This window comes from Enhydra lutris, unplaced genomic scaffold, assembly GCF_002288905.1.
Source record: "Enhydra lutris kenyoni isolate GAN:26980312 unplaced genomic scaffold, ASM228890v2 scaffoldscaffold92, whole genome shotgun sequence".
Lineage (NCBI taxonomy): Eukaryota > Metazoa > Chordata > Mammalia > Carnivora > Mustelidae > Enhydra > Enhydra lutris.
Window position 1 is genome coordinate 1,441,746 of NW_019154176.1, and position 16,502 is coordinate 1,458,247.

General features: G+C 60.4%; 2 protein-coding genes across 5 annotated transcripts; both read left to right on the forward strand.

Annotated features, from left to right (window-relative positions):
- Window positions 1-544: 544 nt before the first annotated feature.
- LOC111162404 (tRNA methyltransferase 1) lies at window positions 545-7,585 on the forward strand. Of its 3 annotated transcripts, none has more exons than XM_022526808.1 (17): window positions 545-611; window positions 832-1,116; window positions 1,204-1,259; window positions 1,507-1,649; window positions 1,815-2,002; window positions 3,134-3,249; window positions 3,330-3,442; window positions 4,224-4,372; window positions 4,554-4,640; window positions 4,722-4,791; window positions 4,875-5,009; window positions 5,106-5,191; window positions 5,494-5,602; window positions 5,688-5,764; window positions 6,758-6,877; window positions 6,969-7,098; window positions 7,294-7,585. In XM_022526808.1, the coding sequence occupies exons 2-17, from the start codon at window positions 932-934 to the stop codon at window positions 7,441-7,443; spliced, it is 1,914 nt and encodes a 637-aa protein (XP_022382516.1). In that variant the 5' UTR covers window positions 545-611; window positions 832-931; the 3' UTR covers window positions 7,444-7,585. The 3 variants fall into 3 exon arrangements, with proteins under 3 accessions (XP_022382516.1, XP_022382515.1, XP_022382517.1); XM_022526807.1 differs by having other exon boundaries at window positions 913-1,116; window positions 7,294-7,493; XM_022526809.1 differs by lacking the exon at window positions 4,554-4,640 and having other exon boundaries at window positions 7,294-7,493.
- A 2,100-nt stretch (window positions 7,586-9,685) lies between these two features.
- LOC111162405 (LYL1, basic helix-loop-helix family member) lies at window positions 9,686-13,016 on the forward strand. 2 transcript variants are annotated; one of them, XM_022526810.1, is made up of 4 exons: window positions 9,686-9,747; window positions 10,717-11,069; window positions 11,153-11,244; window positions 12,081-13,016. In XM_022526810.1, exons 2-4 carry the CDS (start codon window positions 10,738-10,740, stop codon window positions 12,494-12,496), a joined length of 840 nt encoding a protein of 279 aa, XP_022382518.1. In that variant the 5' UTR covers window positions 9,686-9,747; window positions 10,717-10,737; the 3' UTR covers window positions 12,497-13,016. The 2 variants fall into 2 exon arrangements, with proteins under 2 accessions (XP_022382518.1, XP_022382519.1); XM_022526811.1 differs by having other exon boundaries at window positions 9,705-9,747; window positions 10,699-11,069.
- The last annotated feature ends 3,486 nt before the right edge of the window (window positions 13,017-16,502 follow it).

Genomic DNA, 16,502 nt, shown 5'->3' on the forward strand with positions numbered 1-16,502 from the left:
CTGAGACCCAGGCAGTGCAGACCACTACGCTCTCCGCCTACATCAGTTAGAACCTACCCAGGGGTTACTACGTAAGAGGGGCTGCTTTGCACAGTTTCCAGGCATTCTGTAGTTTGATCTTTGCTCTATATTGGAAGCTAGCATTCTTATTTAGCAGGTAAGGAAAGTGAGGCCCAGAGAGTTTAAGTAACTTCCCAAGACCATGTGGTAGGACTGGGATTCAAACTCAATAAATCTAACTTCAGAGCCTTAATTGTTCCCGCAGAGTGCCCTGAAATAATGTGCTCACAGCACTCAATACACAGAAGCCGATCAGTAGGTGAATTTCTCCGCTTACCGCCCACTTTCTGAGCCTCACCTTCCTCATCCGTGAAATGGGGCGAGTGATGCGTCCCCTCCCGGGGGAGCCGAAGTGATTGAGGTTATCCACACTACTTTCCGAGCTTTCCGCTGTGCATTTTGATCCCGGCCACCCACTGTAGGTAGCATCACTGATTGGCTAACATCTATCATATGACCTGCCCTCCCACTGTGCCAACATGGCGACGCCCAGGTCCTAATCCGGGAAACGTGCACCCAGACTAATTCGGTCCTCTACACCTCGAGAGAGGGTGAGAAAGGCGTGGGCGACGCGGGGAAGGATACAGGTCGGGGTTGGGCCAGCTCGAAGGCTTCTGGCTTCTCAGAGGCCGGTCTCCCGAAAATGGGGTGTGGTGTCACCTTACCGAGGCCGCAGGGTCTTCTTAAACTTTATCGAGGTATAGGCCACCTGGCTCGAGGACACGGCTCTCTGATGCTCTTCCTGTGCCCTCCCCCACCCCCTCGAAACAGGCTTGGCGGGGAGAGGCTTCCGCGGCTGTCCCGTGCGAGAATCGTTCTGTGGCTAAGATTGACTCTCCGCCCCGCCTGCAGTCTCTATAGAGCCCGGTTTATGGAGGAACAGACGCAAGGGCTACGGAATCCGGGCGAAATGGAGAACGGGACCGAGCCCTGCGGAGAAGAGTGCGCATCCGAGGCTCAGGAGACCACGGTCACCGAGGGGGCCGCCAAGATAGCCTTCCCCAGCGCCAACGAAGTCTTCTACAACCCAGTGCAGGAGTTTAACCGGGACCTGACGTGAGCAAGGGCCTGGGGTCAGCTTGGCAGAGGGCAGTGGAACTGCAAGGATGAGGGGGTTGTGAGCTAACCGTCCGTCTTCTGCAGATGTGCTGTGATCACCGAGTTCGCTCGCGTTCATCTTGCGGCCAAAGGAATCCAGAGTGAGTCGAGGTCCAGTCTCCTGGTGGGCGGGGGTCACGCCGAGCTTTCTCCCTGCCCCGGCGCCTTTCGCTTAAAGTCCTGAAAGGCTCCAGCCACACAGCAGGCCCTGGCCTCGTTTCCTTCAGGCTTTCCCCAGGGGCTTTGAGAAAGATTTTCTTCCCTGAATTTCTGTTTCCTGAGAAATAGGGGGAGCTTTCTCAGGGGGAGCTTCACTGTCCCCTGACTTGTGCTTCTGGGTGGCTGCAGTCAAGGTGCCAGGTGAGAAGGACGTGCAAAAGGTGGTCGTGGACTTGTCAGAGCAAGAGGAGAAAAACGCTGAACTGAAAGAGGGTGCAAACCTGGCCCCGGAAGACCAACCTCGAACAGCTGCCGTGGGGGAGATCTGCGAGGTGGGGCCTGAGCACAGGAGGTGGCACCCCCAGAGTCCTCCAGTAATGGAGTGAGGAAGGCTCCTGTGGCGGGAGAGCTGTAGGAAGTGGGTGGTGGGGGCTCCTTGGGGCCCAGCAGAGGAAGGAGGGATCCATGTGAGCGGGGCTCCCTGGTTACTCCAACAGGAAGGCCTTCGAGTGCTGGAGGGTCTGGCAGCCTCTGGCCTCCGTTCCATTCGCTTTGCACGAGAGGTGCCTGGACTCCAGTCTGTGGTTGCCAACGATGCCTCTGCCCGAGCCGTGGATCTCATATGCCGCAACGTGCAGCTCAACGGTGTGGCCCACCTGGTGCATCCCAGGCAGGCAGACGCCCGGTAGGTTTGGGGCAGCTGAGCCTGATGGCTGGCAAGCTCGTGCTAGAAGAAGGCTGCCTGGTCTCAAATCCTAAGTCTGTCATATTCTTCCTCTGTGACCTCGGGAGGGTGCCTTAGTCTCTCTGAACCCGGGTTCCCTGTCTATAAAATGAGGATGTTAGTATTACAGGAGTTGCAATACTAATGCTGTGTTGATTAAATGAGATGATGCTTGTGTAGCCAGAAGTGTGGCATCATGGTTGCCGATTTAGACTCGACTTCCCAACCTCTGGTATTTGTACTTATTCAGACGCACCACGGGCACCAGCACAGGCGCAGATCTCTGGTCCACCATGTGCCAGGCAGCAGTAAACAAAACGGACAAAATCCCTGACCTTGGGGCATTCATATTCTAATTCTGGGGTCCTACAAACAACCACCTGTGGGGCCAGGTTTTTGTAGAGCCCACCAGCTAAGAATGATTTTGCATTTTTAAAGGGTTAAAAAGGGTACCACTTGCAGCCCACAAAGCCTCAAATGTTTACTATCTGATCCTTTACAGAAAACAAAGAGGTCTTTGCTATGAAAAGCATTTGCTTTCCTGGTTGTATTGAAGGCTGATAGGAGGGGCGCCTGGGTGGCTAGGTCAGTTAAGCAGTTAAGTGTTAAGTGCGGGGCCTCTGGATCCCAGGGTTTGGGGAAAGAGCCTTGCCTCAGGCTCCCTGCTCAGCGGGGAGTCTGCTTTTCTCTTCCCTCTGCCAGATGCTCCAGCTGGGGTGGGGCAGAGAGGGCTGGAGGAAGGTGGTGGATGGGCTGCAGTTTCAGGCTACACAAGATGGGAGAGTTTGCCTTTGGTCACTTACAAAGGGAGCTAGCTATCCTTCCAAATCCATATTTGATTACATGAGTTAATAGAGCTATAAGCTGCTTGAAACGCGGCTGGCTATCCTTACTGTGATTGCTACACAGGAGTCCACCAAGGCCCAGGGAGGAAGAGTGATGCAGTTAGCAAATGGGCCAGCCAGGATCTGAACAGAGGCAGCTGGCCCCTCAGTGCGGGCCAGAACGGTTGCACCGAGTGAGAGAACACTCATAGGGGACGGAGCGGGTCCCTGGGGCAGGGCGCTGAGGACCTGGCCTTCTCGCCCCCAGGATGCTGATGTACCAGCACCAGAAGTTGTCAGAGCGGTTTGACGTCATCGACCTGGACCCCTACGGCAGCCCTGCCCCCTTCTTGGACGCTGCCGTGCAGGCCGTGAGTGAAGGAGGTGAGGCCACGCTGCTGCAGGGGTGGAGAGCCTGCCTCGCGGTGCTGCGAGGGTCCTCACAGCTCGGGCCCCCCTCACAGGGCTGCTGTGCGTGACGTGCACGGACATGGCAGTGCTGGCGGGCAACAGCGGGGAGACGTGCTACAGCAAGTACGGGGCCATGGCCCTCAAGAGTCGCGCCTGCCACGAGATGGTGAGGGCGCTCCCCAGCCTCTGCCACCCGCCCCGCAGCCGCTTAGCTTCCTCCCGGTTGGTCCCAAGACGTGGATGACACACATGTCTACAACCAGCGCAGCCCTAAGAGCCAGGGCTGCCAGTTCCGGTCATCTAGGGGTGCTGGGGTGTTGCCCAGGGTAGGAACCGGTGCTTCGGTCATTTTTCCCCCCAGTATCGTCTGTTTTTAACAATTTTCCAAAATTGCTTTTTAAGTCAGTTTTCAGGTCTGGGTCTGGCTTTGGACTCACATCCTAACTTTGCTGGTGTCTTTGGACAACTAATCCCCTCTTTCCGGGCCTCAGTTTTTGCATCTGTGCAATGAGCATGATGGTGGGTGATGGGTTGGCACGGGGATTCGAGAAGGCAGGGGCTGCCTGCGGGCGGCCATGGGCTGGAAAGGAGGATGTCTCGTCTTTGTTCCTTAAGGGTTCTGTCATCAGGTCAGTCTGGGAAGCTGGAACCCTGGTGTTTGGAGCACATCGTACAGCTCAGGGCCTGCGGTCAATGATAATCAGAATACACTGGGCTCAGGGGCCCGTGCACCCCTTGATTTTGTGCTACCCCTAGCAGGGCCCTAAAGAGACACAGACTGTCCCAATTTCGTAGATGAGGGAACAGAGGCATTCCCTTGGCAAGGGTCATGCCGCTAGGACATGTGGGACTGGGCTTGGGCCTGAGGGGGCTGTAAGCCTCCAGGGTAGCGGGGAGGCTGTGGTCTGGGTGAGGCTGATGGCCGAAGCCCATTTCCCACCCCCCAGGCCCTGAGGATCGTCCTGCACAGCTTGGACCTCCGAGCCAACTGCTACCAACGCTTTGTGGTGCCGCTGCTCAGTGTCAGCGCTGACTTCTATGTGCGCGTTTTTGTCCGTGTCTTCACCGGCCAGGCCAAGGTCAAAGCCTCAGCCAGGTTAGTCTGGGGCAAGGAAGAGTGATGGATGGAAGGAAGCAACAGGACATTTTGGGGTTTGGGGGGGTCATGCTCCCGCCCCAAGGAAATGGGGTTCTGATGGGGATGAAGTTAGCCTGAGGGAGGCGTCGGAGTGTGGTGATCATGCTGGGAACTTAGGGGTGCCCCTGCTCCCCAACAGCAAGCAGGCGCTCGTATTCCAGTGCGTGGGCTGTGGGACCTTCCACCTTCAGCGCCTTGGCAAAGCGTCAGGAGCCTCTGGGGGCCGGTGAGCAAGGGGGAGCCGGGCAGGAAGGTGAAGATGGGGCCTCCCAGGGTCACTGCCTGCCAACCACTCCGCTCTCTGCAGGGTCAAGTTCTCTGCAGCCTGCGGTCCCCCTGTCGCCCCCGAGTGTGAGCACTGTGGGCAGCGACACCAGGTGAGGCAGGGTGGGGGAAACGAGGGGGGCACTGGGGTCGCGGCTGTCTTGCCCCCTCCCCTCTGGCCGCTGTGTGTCTATAGCTTGGCGGTCCCCTGTGGGCAGAGCCCATCCATGACCTGGACTTCGTGGGGCGTGTCCTAGAGGCTGTGAGCACCAACCCTGGCCGCTTCCATACCGCAGAGCGGATCCGAGGGGTCCTGAGCGTCATCACTGAGGTGGGGGGCCAGGCCGGGGTGCGGATGGGGGTTCCCCACCTATACCTGGCCATCCTTCCTCCGTCCGCCCCACATCCACCCTGTCTGCACTCGCAGGAGCTCCCGGATGTGCCTCTCTACTACACGCTGGACCAGCTGAGCAGTACCATCCGCTGTAGCACGCCCAGCCTCCTGCAGCTGCGGTGAGCACCCCCCGGGCATGGGGCCTGAGCCTGACCTCGGGGGGCCACTGGGCAGGTGCAGCCCCTCTCAGACCAGGGTCTCCTGAGAAACGGAGACTCAGCATGCCCGTGTGCAGGTGCTGAGAACAGGGCATGGAGGCCACCAGCCTTGGCAAGGGGGATGGGCTTACGGTTCAATAACCGGCATCACACAAGCCACGTAGACACCGCGAACCATTTAGCTGCACCAGTCCCATCGAGGGGGCCCAGCTTCCCACCCGAACCTACCCCCCCGGCCAACCGTGGCCCCTCTTGGTCCACAGGTCGGCCCTTCTCCACGCTGGCTTCCGGGTCTCACTCTCCCACGCCTGTAAGAACGCCGTGAAGACAGATGCCCCCTCTTCAGCCCTCTGGGACATCATGCGCTGCTGGGTGAGTGCTGGCCTGGCCAGAGTAGGGATGGGAGCGCCAGACAGTCAGGCCCAGCGTCCCCTGATCTCTGAGCTTTTCCTCTCAGGAAAAGGAGTGTCCGGTGAAACGGGAGCGCCTGTCCGAGACCAGCCCGGCATTCCGCATTCTCAGTGTGGAGCCCAGGTATGGGCTCTGCCAGGGCTGCCCGTAGGCAGGGGAAGCTCCCGTGTGCGCGGACAACACGGATGCCCCCCCACAGCCCCGTGCTCATTCAAGTAGGATCCAGAATCTTCCCACTTGCCCTCCCCTTCTGCCCCCACCCTGGTCTGGCCGCATCACTGCCCACCTACCCCAGAGCTGTCGTCTCTGTCCCCGTCCCCTGGCCGCCCCGCTTGCCCCTGCCCCATGCCCAGCAGCCAGGGTAACACCTGTGAGCCCCTGAGTCCGCTCCCCCTGTGACTCCCACCTCACTCACTAGTGCAGGCTTGGCACCATCCGGCTGCGATCTCCTAGGCCCCCTTTGTCCCCTTCTCCCCACCTCCCTCCCTCCGGGCCTCCTCGCTCAGACTCGCCAGGCACAGCCTTTATGAGAGCTGTTCTCTCTGCCTGCACTGCCTGTCCCCGGGTCCCCTGATGGCGCTTCCCTCACCCCCTTCACTCTGCCCTGCCCTGCATGCCTTTCCCCGCCCCTACCCCTGGGTCCCCTGTTCCGCTTGTCTCAGAACTCTTACTTGTACCCAAACACAACGGGATTTGCTTGTTTCCGGTTCGTCCCGTTGTCTCATGCACTGGAACACTGGCTTCACCAATGGCAGATTTTAGGCACACAGTAGGCCCTTGATAACCGTTTATTTATTTATTTTTTAAAGATTTTATTTATTTGAAAGACAGAGATTACAAGTAGTCAGAGAGGCAGGCAGGAAGAGAGGAGGAAGCAGGCTCCCCGCTGAGCAGAGAGCCCGATGTGGGGCTTGATCCCAGGACCCTGAGATCACCACCTGAGCTGAAGGCAGATACTTTAACCCATTGAGCCACCCAGGCACCCCTTGATAACCATTTATTAAATGGCTGGGGGACCTGAGTCTTCCCAAAGCAACGTGGCACCACACAGGTTGGCAGGCAGTCTGTGCTCACCCGCGGGCACCTGCCCCTCAGCCCTGACTCCTGCCTTCCCAGGCTGCAGGCCAACTTCACCATCCGGGAGGATGCCAACCCCAGCTCCCGCCAGCGAGGACTCAAGCGCTTTCAGGCTAATCCTGAGGCCAACTGGGGCCCCCGGCCCCGCGCCCGGCCGGGGTGAGTGAGAGCGTTGTGATGGTGGGGCTTGTCCAGGGCAGGGGCAACGCAAAGGCCAGATGGGGTCCCAGCTCCTCCTCTCCCTGCACAGGGGCAAGGTAGCTGGCGGAGCTATGGAGGAGAGACGCAGGCTGCACCAGAATAAGAGAAAGGAGCCAGCAGAGGACCCAGTCCAGCGGGCTGCCCGGCTCAAGACATTTCCCTGTAAAAGATTCAAGGAGGTGAGGCACCCCTACCTCCCCCTGCAGCACCCAGGGATTCCCCCCCTCCCAGCAATAGCTCAAGGCCAAGGGGCAGGTGGGTCTGGGAGACCTGGGACAGGCGAGATGTGGAAGTGAGTTCCCCATCCAGGAAAAGGACCCTGCAGAGGCTGCTGAGCAATGGGCCAGGCTTCACATACCCCATCCTCCCACCAGGGCACCTGTCAACACGGGGACCAGTGCTGCTACTCCCACAGCTCCCCAGCACCCGAGGACACTGCTGACGTGGCCCCCGGTGACCGTCCAGAGACTCCTTACCAGAACCCACCTGGGCCTGGCATGGCCAATGGTCCAGGAGTAGACTGAGCCAATAAAGAGACGTCATCCCTTCGACTGTCATTTGTGTGAATGAGAAGGCCGCCTGGGGTCTGTCCATCTTGGGGGCCCTGCCCGTCCCTCCAAGTGACACGTCTGGAGTCTCTTCCTCTCTCCATCTTTTTTTTTTTTTTAAGATTTTATTTATTTGTTTGACAGACGGAGGTCACAAGTAGGCAGAGGGGCAGGCAGAGAGAGAGAGAGGATCCCCGCTGAGCAGAGAGCCCAATATGGGGCTTAATCCCAGGACCCCAGGATCAGGACTTGAGCGGAAAGCAGAGGCTTTAACCCACTGAGCCACCCAGGTGCCCCTCTGTCCGTCTTTTTTAACTGCTTGGGGAGCCCTGGGATTCTGGGGGTTTATCCTTGCCTGACCCAAGTGTCCGTGTTTCTCTCTGGGGTGTTCTGTCTCGGGGGCACGCCTGGAGCGGACTCTCTGCAGCGGGAAGCCCTGGGCCACCCCATTGCTGATCCCTGCAGTTCCCAAGGCGGCCACGGGGCGGCAGCCGTGTGCTCGTGCCCTTGGAGCCTTTACCCCGCCCCCTCCACTCCCGCCCCCCGCCCCACGTACGCACACTGCCGGTCCTGCGGATGCAGACGGGCTCTCCAGTCACCCAACCCCTACCCTGACCCGCGTCGCCGCCTGGTTTCTCTGGCGGAGCTCCCCACGGGGCCGCGGGGGCGGAAGCCGGACCGGAACCAGGCGCCTTGTGCATCCGCTCCAGGCCAGGTGCTTCCTGCTCTGCGGCCCCTTGGGCGAGCGCACTGAGACCGCCTGCTGCTTCCCCTCGCCTGCAGTTCGGAGGGTTAGGAGGGTTAGCAACGTTAACGGAGAGTCTTAGGGCACAGCCCCCACCCCCAAATGGCAGCTGTGGGGCCTTCCCAGACACCTTTCTCTTTGCTTCAACCCCATCTGTAAAATGACCCTAATTCTAGAACCTTGCTTGTAGGGGATCATCAGCGAACGCACAGGCTCAGAGGAGCCCTTGGTGGGGCTGCTGGACCGTTGGTGGTGGCCTGGTTCCCTGGCCCCACCAGATTCCTGGGAGGGCGGTGGCGTCATCGGGGCAGCTTCTGCTGTCACCCGGATACATCTGAGGCAAAAGCCTGACTGGCCCCAGTGGGAAATCCCTGGAGGAAGGGACAGTCTCGTCCCTGCTACGAAGCTATTCCGGGACCCCCCCCTTCGGTGAGGCCAGGCCGGTGAGGAGCTCCACCCCCACTCCCAGATACTTGCCCAACGCCTCTTTATCACTATCCTCCTCTGCACCCCCAAAATGGCCTATGATGGGGGAGGAGGGCCAGAGGCCACCAGGTTGGGGCTCTGTGCTCCTGTGGCCTAGAAGATCTGCATCCTGTGGGGACACGTCAGGGACACCTATTGTGAACTTGGCCAGCCCTGGCACCCTAGGAAGTCTCTCCCAGCGGTGGTACTTCCTCTCATCCTCCTGGGCCTGGAAAGCTGGTGTGGACAGCAGGCCTGGGGGCCCAGGACACTGGCTGCTGCTGGACGCCCAAAGGCAGGCTGTAGGAACTGCCTTCCTGCCAGTGCCCCCAACCGGGGTGGGGGTGGTGCATAGCCCCGGAGGGGTGGCGTAAAAAGAGGAACCAAGCAGGGTGAGGAGGAGCGGGAGGGGGCCCCGGGTCACGAGTCCCCCGCTCAGCCGGAAGGGGCTCTCCTCCACCCCCATCAGCACGGACACTTGGGCCAGGGCTGTTCAAAGCCAGAGGCAAAACCCGAGCGATACTGGATGCCGCATCTAACCTGCCTCGGTTTCCCCTCTGCGTGCAGCCGTGTACCTCACTCCCAGCTGTGTAGTGGGTCGGGGTCCTCAGAGGTCCCGGGGGACCGCTCGGTCCCTTGCCGGCCGGGGGCGGGGCTGTGAGGCCCGCGCTCGGAGATCCCCGCCCGCCGGTTTCCTCCGGGGTCAGCCCGGCTCCTTATCAGGCGCGGCCAGTCGGCCAGGCTCTTATCTGTGCCGGTCCAGCATCCTCCGGCGCGGCCGGGGGTGAGAGGGAGGAAACTGGGCCGCCGGGGGCGGGGAGAGGGCGGGCCGGCCGGGAGCTGCTCACTTTCCCTCGAGGGATCCACGCCGCCTTTGCCGCGGCCTTCGGGAGCCCGGGAAGAGGCGCGGCCCCCACGCCGCTGCCGGGAGGGGGCGGCAAGCTCCCAGCGGCCGTGAACGCAGAGGCGGGATCGGATCGGGGCCACGGAGCCTGGCCTGAAACCCAACCGCATCCCGACCCTGAAGGACAGAGCCAGGGCACTCACCAAACAGCAGGACCAGTGCGGGGGTAAGAGGGGAGTCCGCCTGAAGGTGGGGGATCCTGGGAGTGCCTGTATTCATTTGATCATTGGTTCATTCATTCATTCATTCATTCATTCATGGGGGCACCTCCTTAGTGGAAGTCCAGGTCAGCTTCCCCAGGGCCTATCTACCTAGGAAGAGGGGGCAGGGGAGCCAGGAGTCCCAGAAGTTGCTGGACACTCCAAGCCATGGGGCCAAAACGTTTAAGCCAGGGTGCAAAGGCGTGGGTGGGGATGGGGATAGGAAATGGGGCGTGGGGGACATCAGGGAGGGCCAGAGAAGGATTGGGACATGACTGTAGGTACTGGGCAGTGGGGATCCTGGGTCAGCATTTTTGATCACAGCGTCAGCAGTAGGGTTACAGGTCTAGTAAGGGGGACGTTTTCAGTGGGGGTGGGAGTCAATGGAGCAATTATGGGGGACTTTCAGGGTGTGACATGGAGGCAATGAGAAGAGCCCCCAGGGTCATAGCTGAGTGCCACATGGTCAGCTGAGGCAGGGAATCGGTGAAGGGTTAGAGTCCATTATAGAGGGATTCTAAGGTCACGTGGTATCAATGAGGGTCTCGAGATCAGATCTGAGGGTTACAGGGTCATTCTGGGGACACAGGCTCCATCCCAGCTTCCTTCCTCACCCCTCTCTCCAGACTCCAGCCGAGAAGGGTTTCTGGAATAAGGGAAATTTGTTCAGAAGCTGGGCAACTGAGGTCCTTGTGGGTCACAAACAGCTCAGAGATGGCCCTGCTGAGCTCAGGGCCACCCAGAGACCCGCTAGTTACCTCCGGCCCTTGTGTCACATCCCCCTCGCATGTCCTGGTGGTTTCTGAGCCCACCTGCCTTCACGCACGGAACCCCCCCACCACCACCCTTTCGCTCTCCTTTGAGGGCTCTGTTGGGTTAAGGGATGTGCTGGCATCTGATTCCTCCCTCCCCACTAGCTTCCTTCCCTCCCACAGGTGAGCACCCCCTCGGGGTCCATGTGCCCGCCCCAGGCCCAGGCAGAGGTGGGCCCCACCATGACTGAGAAGGCCGAAATGGTGTGTGCCCCCAGCCCAGCACCCGCTCCGCCCCCCAAGCCTGCCTCTCCTGGGCCGCCGAAGGTGAAAGAGATGGGCCACCAAGGCTCCTCACCCCCAAGGCTGCCCCCTGGCGTGCCGGTGATCAGCCTGGGCCACACCAGGCCCCCAGGGGTAACCATGGCCACCACGGAGCTGAGCGCCCTGAGACCCCCGCTGCTGCAGCTCTCTGCCCTGGGAACTGTCCCACCCCCCTTGGCCCTGCATTATCACCCTGACCCCTTCCTTAACAGGTCAGTGAAGGGCTGGGACCTGGGGGGAATCCAGGGCCAGGGTCCTTGCCCACAAGGCATTAGTGACCCACGACCCCTTACAGCCTCTACATTGGGCCGGCAGGAGCTTTCGGCATCTTCCCCAGCAGCCGGCTGAAGCGGAGACCGAGCCACTGTGAGCTGGAGCTGGCTGAGGGTGAGTATGACTTTGTGTGCACAGACAGCCACCTGCCGGGACTCCTGTCTGCCGCAGGGACACATGCAGGACAGCCCACACGAGGCCTCCAGTACTCAGGTTACACCCACGTGCAAAACCGCAGACCCGCGGCCAGCCCCACACAACCACAGCCACCCAACAAGCCACCAAGAGTCGTGGCATAATGCACCATGGCATGGGGGCCACAAGATGACAGCCCCACTAGAAGGCACAGCCACGCAGGAAACAGCCACAGGACAAGAACCACACAAGGAACAGCCACACAACCACAATCACTTAGGACCGTGGCCCCACAAGAGTCAGCCACAGAACCACAGCCACACGACCACAACCACCCAGCAACGATCAGACATGACCACAGCCCTTTAGGTATACCAGTTCTCCCAGGACAGGACCACGCTGGCCCCTAGGGGACCTCTCAGACCCACGTGCACCTCCAGCCACATACAGGGGCATGCTCCAGAATGAAGACCACAGGGACAGCTCCCCAGACTGACAGCCACAGGACACATGTCTCTCGGAATCTCAGCTGTTGACAGGAAGGTGTGGACAGAGATACAGAAGGCCTCAGTTGTCTGCAGCGGGGACCTGTGATGTCCTCGTCTAGGCTGCGGGGGTGAGGCTGGCGGGGGGAGCCGTGTTGCTCACTAGCAGGGGAGATATGCCCGGGTCCTGCTTGTGGATCCCTTGGATGGAGGGAGCCTCAGCCACCGCCTATGTGGAAGTCCCCTCTCGAGGGCTCTGGGTGCCTGAAGCGAGGGCAGGAGGGGGCGCCTCCTGGGCCACGGCGCCAACCCAACCCCTCCTGTTCGCAGGGCACCAGCCCCAGAAGGTGGCCAGGCGCGTGTTCACCAACAGCCGGGAGCGCTGGCGGCAGCAGAACGTGAATGGCGCCTTCGCAGAGCTCAGGAAGCTGCTGCCAACGCACCCGCCCGACCGGAAGCTGAGCAAGAACGAGGTGCTCCGCCTGGCCATGAAATACATCGGCTTCCTGGTGCGGCTGCTGCGCGACCAGGCGGCTGCTCTGGCCGCAGGCCCCGCCCCGTCCGGGTCCCGCAAAAGACCCGCGCATCGGGGCCCCAACGATGGCGCCCGCCGCGGGCCTTGTCGCAGGGCCGAGGCCGCGGTGCCCTCGCAGCCCGCGCCCCCGGTGGGCCCCGACGGCAGTACCGACGGGGCGGCCCGGCCCATCAAGACGGAACGAGCGGCCGTGAGCCCTGAGGTGCGGTGACCTCTGCAGCGTTGCTTCTGAGCCGAGGGTCACCGGGAACTCAGCCCAGGGCTGTCGAGGAGGAAAGGGCGGATGATGCCTTGCGCCTGCTCTGGGGCGAACTCCCCCGAAGAGGGAACAGTGAGGACGTCCCCAACGGGGAAAAGGGTCCCAGGGGTCTAAGGGCGACTGTCGCCCCCAGGGGGCCCCCCAGCAGACCACCTTCTTCTTCTAATTTTTTTTTTAAATCACCCCCCAACCGCTGGAAATAGCCTTTCCCGCGTCTCCCTCCTAGGGACGAGGTGCGGGAACCAATATGGCAGACAGCTCATCGGACTAAAGTGGTGCCTCTTTTTTCCGGGCTGGGGTCACCGAGAGAGGTGGGGAGGGACCGGGGAGTCTTTGCCCTTCTCACTGGCACCCCCTTCTGGAGACTCATGGATACACGCTCCATGACCGCGTCCGCTGAGGCGCAGAACCGACGCGGCGACCCACCCACCGATCCCGAACCAGTCCCCGGATGAAGGCGTTATCGAAGGCTCGGGCGCTCTTACTTTTGTTTTTCTTTATTTCTTTATTTCACATACACATTAGCCATTCAATGGAGAAGCCGGAGAGAGTCAGGCAAAGATGGTATAACAGAAGCGCAGTGACGGGGGCGGGGCGGGGGGGGGCGGGGCGGAGAGGGAACATACGGGCTGGCTGCCTACTTGCATTCCGCTAGGACACTGAAAACCCAGAAAACAAAACAGACAGTAAACTACCCTTGTTTCTTATGTATCTCAGTGCAGAGACGGGGGTGGAGGGCAGAGAGAGGGGGAGACCAGGCTGAAGGAGGAGGAGCGGAGGGACAGGGGACGCTAAGGGGGAAGCACACCAAATCCATTAGTACTATATATAGAGATACTCGTATATACTGCGTTTCTTAGCCTAAGAAGAAACTTGTTTGACGGGACGGGCGGCCTTTGCGGTCCGCGATGCTGGTGCTGGTCGGGCGCACGGATCTCCCGGGAGGGGCCGAAGCGGGGCTGGCCCAGGCTGGCTTGGGGGAGGGAGGGGGGCGCCCCGAGGGTGGGTGGGTGGGGGGAGCAGAGGCGGGGCTGGGGTACCCCTCGGGCTCTCGATTGGGGGACGAAATTTCTCGTGACTTTATTGCTCCTTTATTTTCTCTCGTGTGGGGGGTCCGTTCAGCACGGTCGGGGTGAGGAAATGGTGGGTCGTCTGAGCCACCCGGCCCCTCTGGGACCCAGAGCGCGGCGTCCGCTCCGCCAGCACGGGGGTGAGAACAAGGCACTAGGTCGGCCGGCCAGCGCGGGGGCGGGTGTGTAAGGCAGTCGACGGGGCTGGTTGCAGGGTGGGGTGGGGCTGTGTGCGGGGCCGTGTGCGTGCGTGCGTGCGGGCGCGGGCCTGGGCGAATCGACCTGTCAGCTTGGCTGGTCCTGTCCTGGAGCTTCGAGCCTTCCTCGTGCTCCCCGGTGGGTGACGGGGGTAGGGGTAGGGGTGGAAGGAGTGATGTTGAGTCGGGGGCGCCGGGGGAAAAGGGGGGGTAACTACCAACTTGCTGAGCGCGCTCCTGATAATGCTGGTGAGGGTCAAGTTGGCGTCTGGCTCAAAGAAGGGCGCTCGGGGCGGAGAGGGAGGGAGGGAGGGGACGTTTGTTCGTTGGCATTGACCTCTGCGGGGGAGGGGCTGGGGACCCCCCCGCCGCGCCCCCGTGCCCGGACGGGGATGAGGCGAGGAGGGGGCGCTGGGCCCTGGGGAGGGGGCGCCCGGGGAGACCCGCGGCCAGAGCAGCCCAGCCGCCGGGCGTATGCCGCTGTCCCGTTCCGTTAAACTCAACAAAGAAGGGATATGCGTGTTCCTAACAAGTGCAGGATATTTAATTGATTCATAAACTTATGTATAATAGTTTGTGGGTTTTTTTTAAAACGTACTTTATAATGTAAGAAGCACCAGGGTTTTTATGTTGAATTATCTTAAAAATAATTTTCTCTCGTCCTTTTCCTTTTTGATCTTGTGGTTTTTTGTTTTTTTTTTAATGTCCAGGTGTTTTTTTTTTTTTAACTCTAAAATGTGAACGTTTCCTTCAGCCCTCCCACCGAAACCGAGAACGAACGACGAAACAAATAAAAACCCCAGATCATCCTCGTCAACGCAGGAAAACGACTTAAAAAAACAAAAAAAAAAAAACAAAAAAAAAAAAAAAAAAAAAAAAAAGGGAAAAAAAAAAAAAAAAGGAAAAAACACTCAGCTTTCGTTATCCCCGCGCAGGGCGGGGCAGGCCCAGTTCTTTTAGCGTCCCCAGAGCCGCGAGGACATTACAACAAAAATAGAATTTTTCTTAACAATCTCTTAACATACAAAGATAGGAAAACTCTCTGATGCATTGCACTTGGTTCAATGAAAAAAAGTTCATTTCCCCCATATATATTTTTTGTGGGTTTTTTTTTTTTTCTCTTCTAACACGTCCCCACATCTCCTGTCGCCCTCGTCGCCCCTCGCCTGCCCCCTCACAACGACACTTGGGAAAGGAGCGGCCCCCACCCCCCTGCCCGCCCCGGCAGCCCCGCCGGGCGCGCTCCCGCCCCGGCCCAGCTGGCCTGCAGCTTCCGACCTCGCCCGGGCGGGCGCCCCGCAGACCCGGGCTCCCGCGGGCCCAGCGCGCCCGCGGCCCCGATTGTCTTCGAGGGAAGGGGCGCGTGCGGCCGGGCAGGGGGTCCCTTCCGCTCCCCTCTCAGCTCTGACCCTGTTTAGCCAACCAAACTGAAAAATCATTGCACTTTGACCGCGCGTCACGCCCGGCCCCCCCGGCCCCCCACCCCCCCGCCCTACTCCCCACGCCCCACCCCCCCAGGCTCCCGCGGGATCCCCTATCCCCTGCTTCTCAGTCCCGGTCTTCCCCAGGGGCTGCACGCAGACAGGGGAGGGCCTTCGCTCAACTTCCAACAAAAGCCACTGCTGGGGCCAGCCACCTGGCGGCTTCCGGGTGAGGAGGCACCACTCGCCGGCCCCTTCAGGCCCAGGTCAGGGCCCTCTTCGCCTCCCCAGCCAGCTGCCTCCCCTCCTTCCTTCCCTCCCTCCCTGCTGGGGCCACAGCCTCACAAACTAGATTCACAATAAATAAAGCCCACAACCCACCCCTACGGTGCAATGTTGGGTTGACTGACTTTCAGAGGATCCTGACCTGTGCTTTGTGTTTTCATACAGTTAAGAAAGAGAGAGAGAGGCACAAGGACTCCAGAGGGGGGCCGAGGAAGGGAGATGCAGGGAGGAGGGAGTAAGGCACAGAAAGACAAGCCAGAGGGGCCAAGTCACACCCTGGAGGGGGGCTGGGCATGCTCTTGCTTCCCTCCCTCCCAGGGGGCTTCGGAAGACCCTCTGGACAGGTCCCCAACCATCCCTTGGTGGGGGAGGAAGGGGCTGCAGGGGGAGGGGGAAGAGCTACTTCCTGTGGTGTGTTACCAAATTGTCCCCAAGTTGCTCAAATGGAGGAGTTCCCAGTTGCGACGGCAAAAGACCCAAACAATGAATGCCCCACCCCTAAAGAAAGAGTAAAGACATTACAGCTGAAATCCAGAGAGAAGTGGCCAAGAGGCCCATATGGTGGAGAAAATGGGGTTGGGGGGACAGAGAAAGCTCCAAAAAAACTTGTGAAAAAGGACAACACCCAACACCCTCCAAAGGAACTGAAAGTCGGCGAGCAGGACGCCTACCTAGCGCAGGTGGGCGGCTTAGCCAGTGGCAGCGGCGGCTGCCTCGTCCTCCTCGCTCGGCTCCGGGGTCCCCTTTCTGCTCCACTCTCCGGCCCGGCCACAGCAGGGCTGTCTGTGTGAGGGGCAGGGGCAGGGACCGGTGGGGCGGAGCGAGGGCACCTGCATGCGGGGCTGGGGTGAGGGGGCGACCCTGGGGCCCACCTCCCCTCACTCGTGGCGCGGCGAGAGAGTGATTTTCCCGGCCTGCAGAGGGCAGGAAGAGGGGGCCTGTCCCAGGCTGGGACGGGCTGTCGTAGCATTCCGACTTTTTCCTA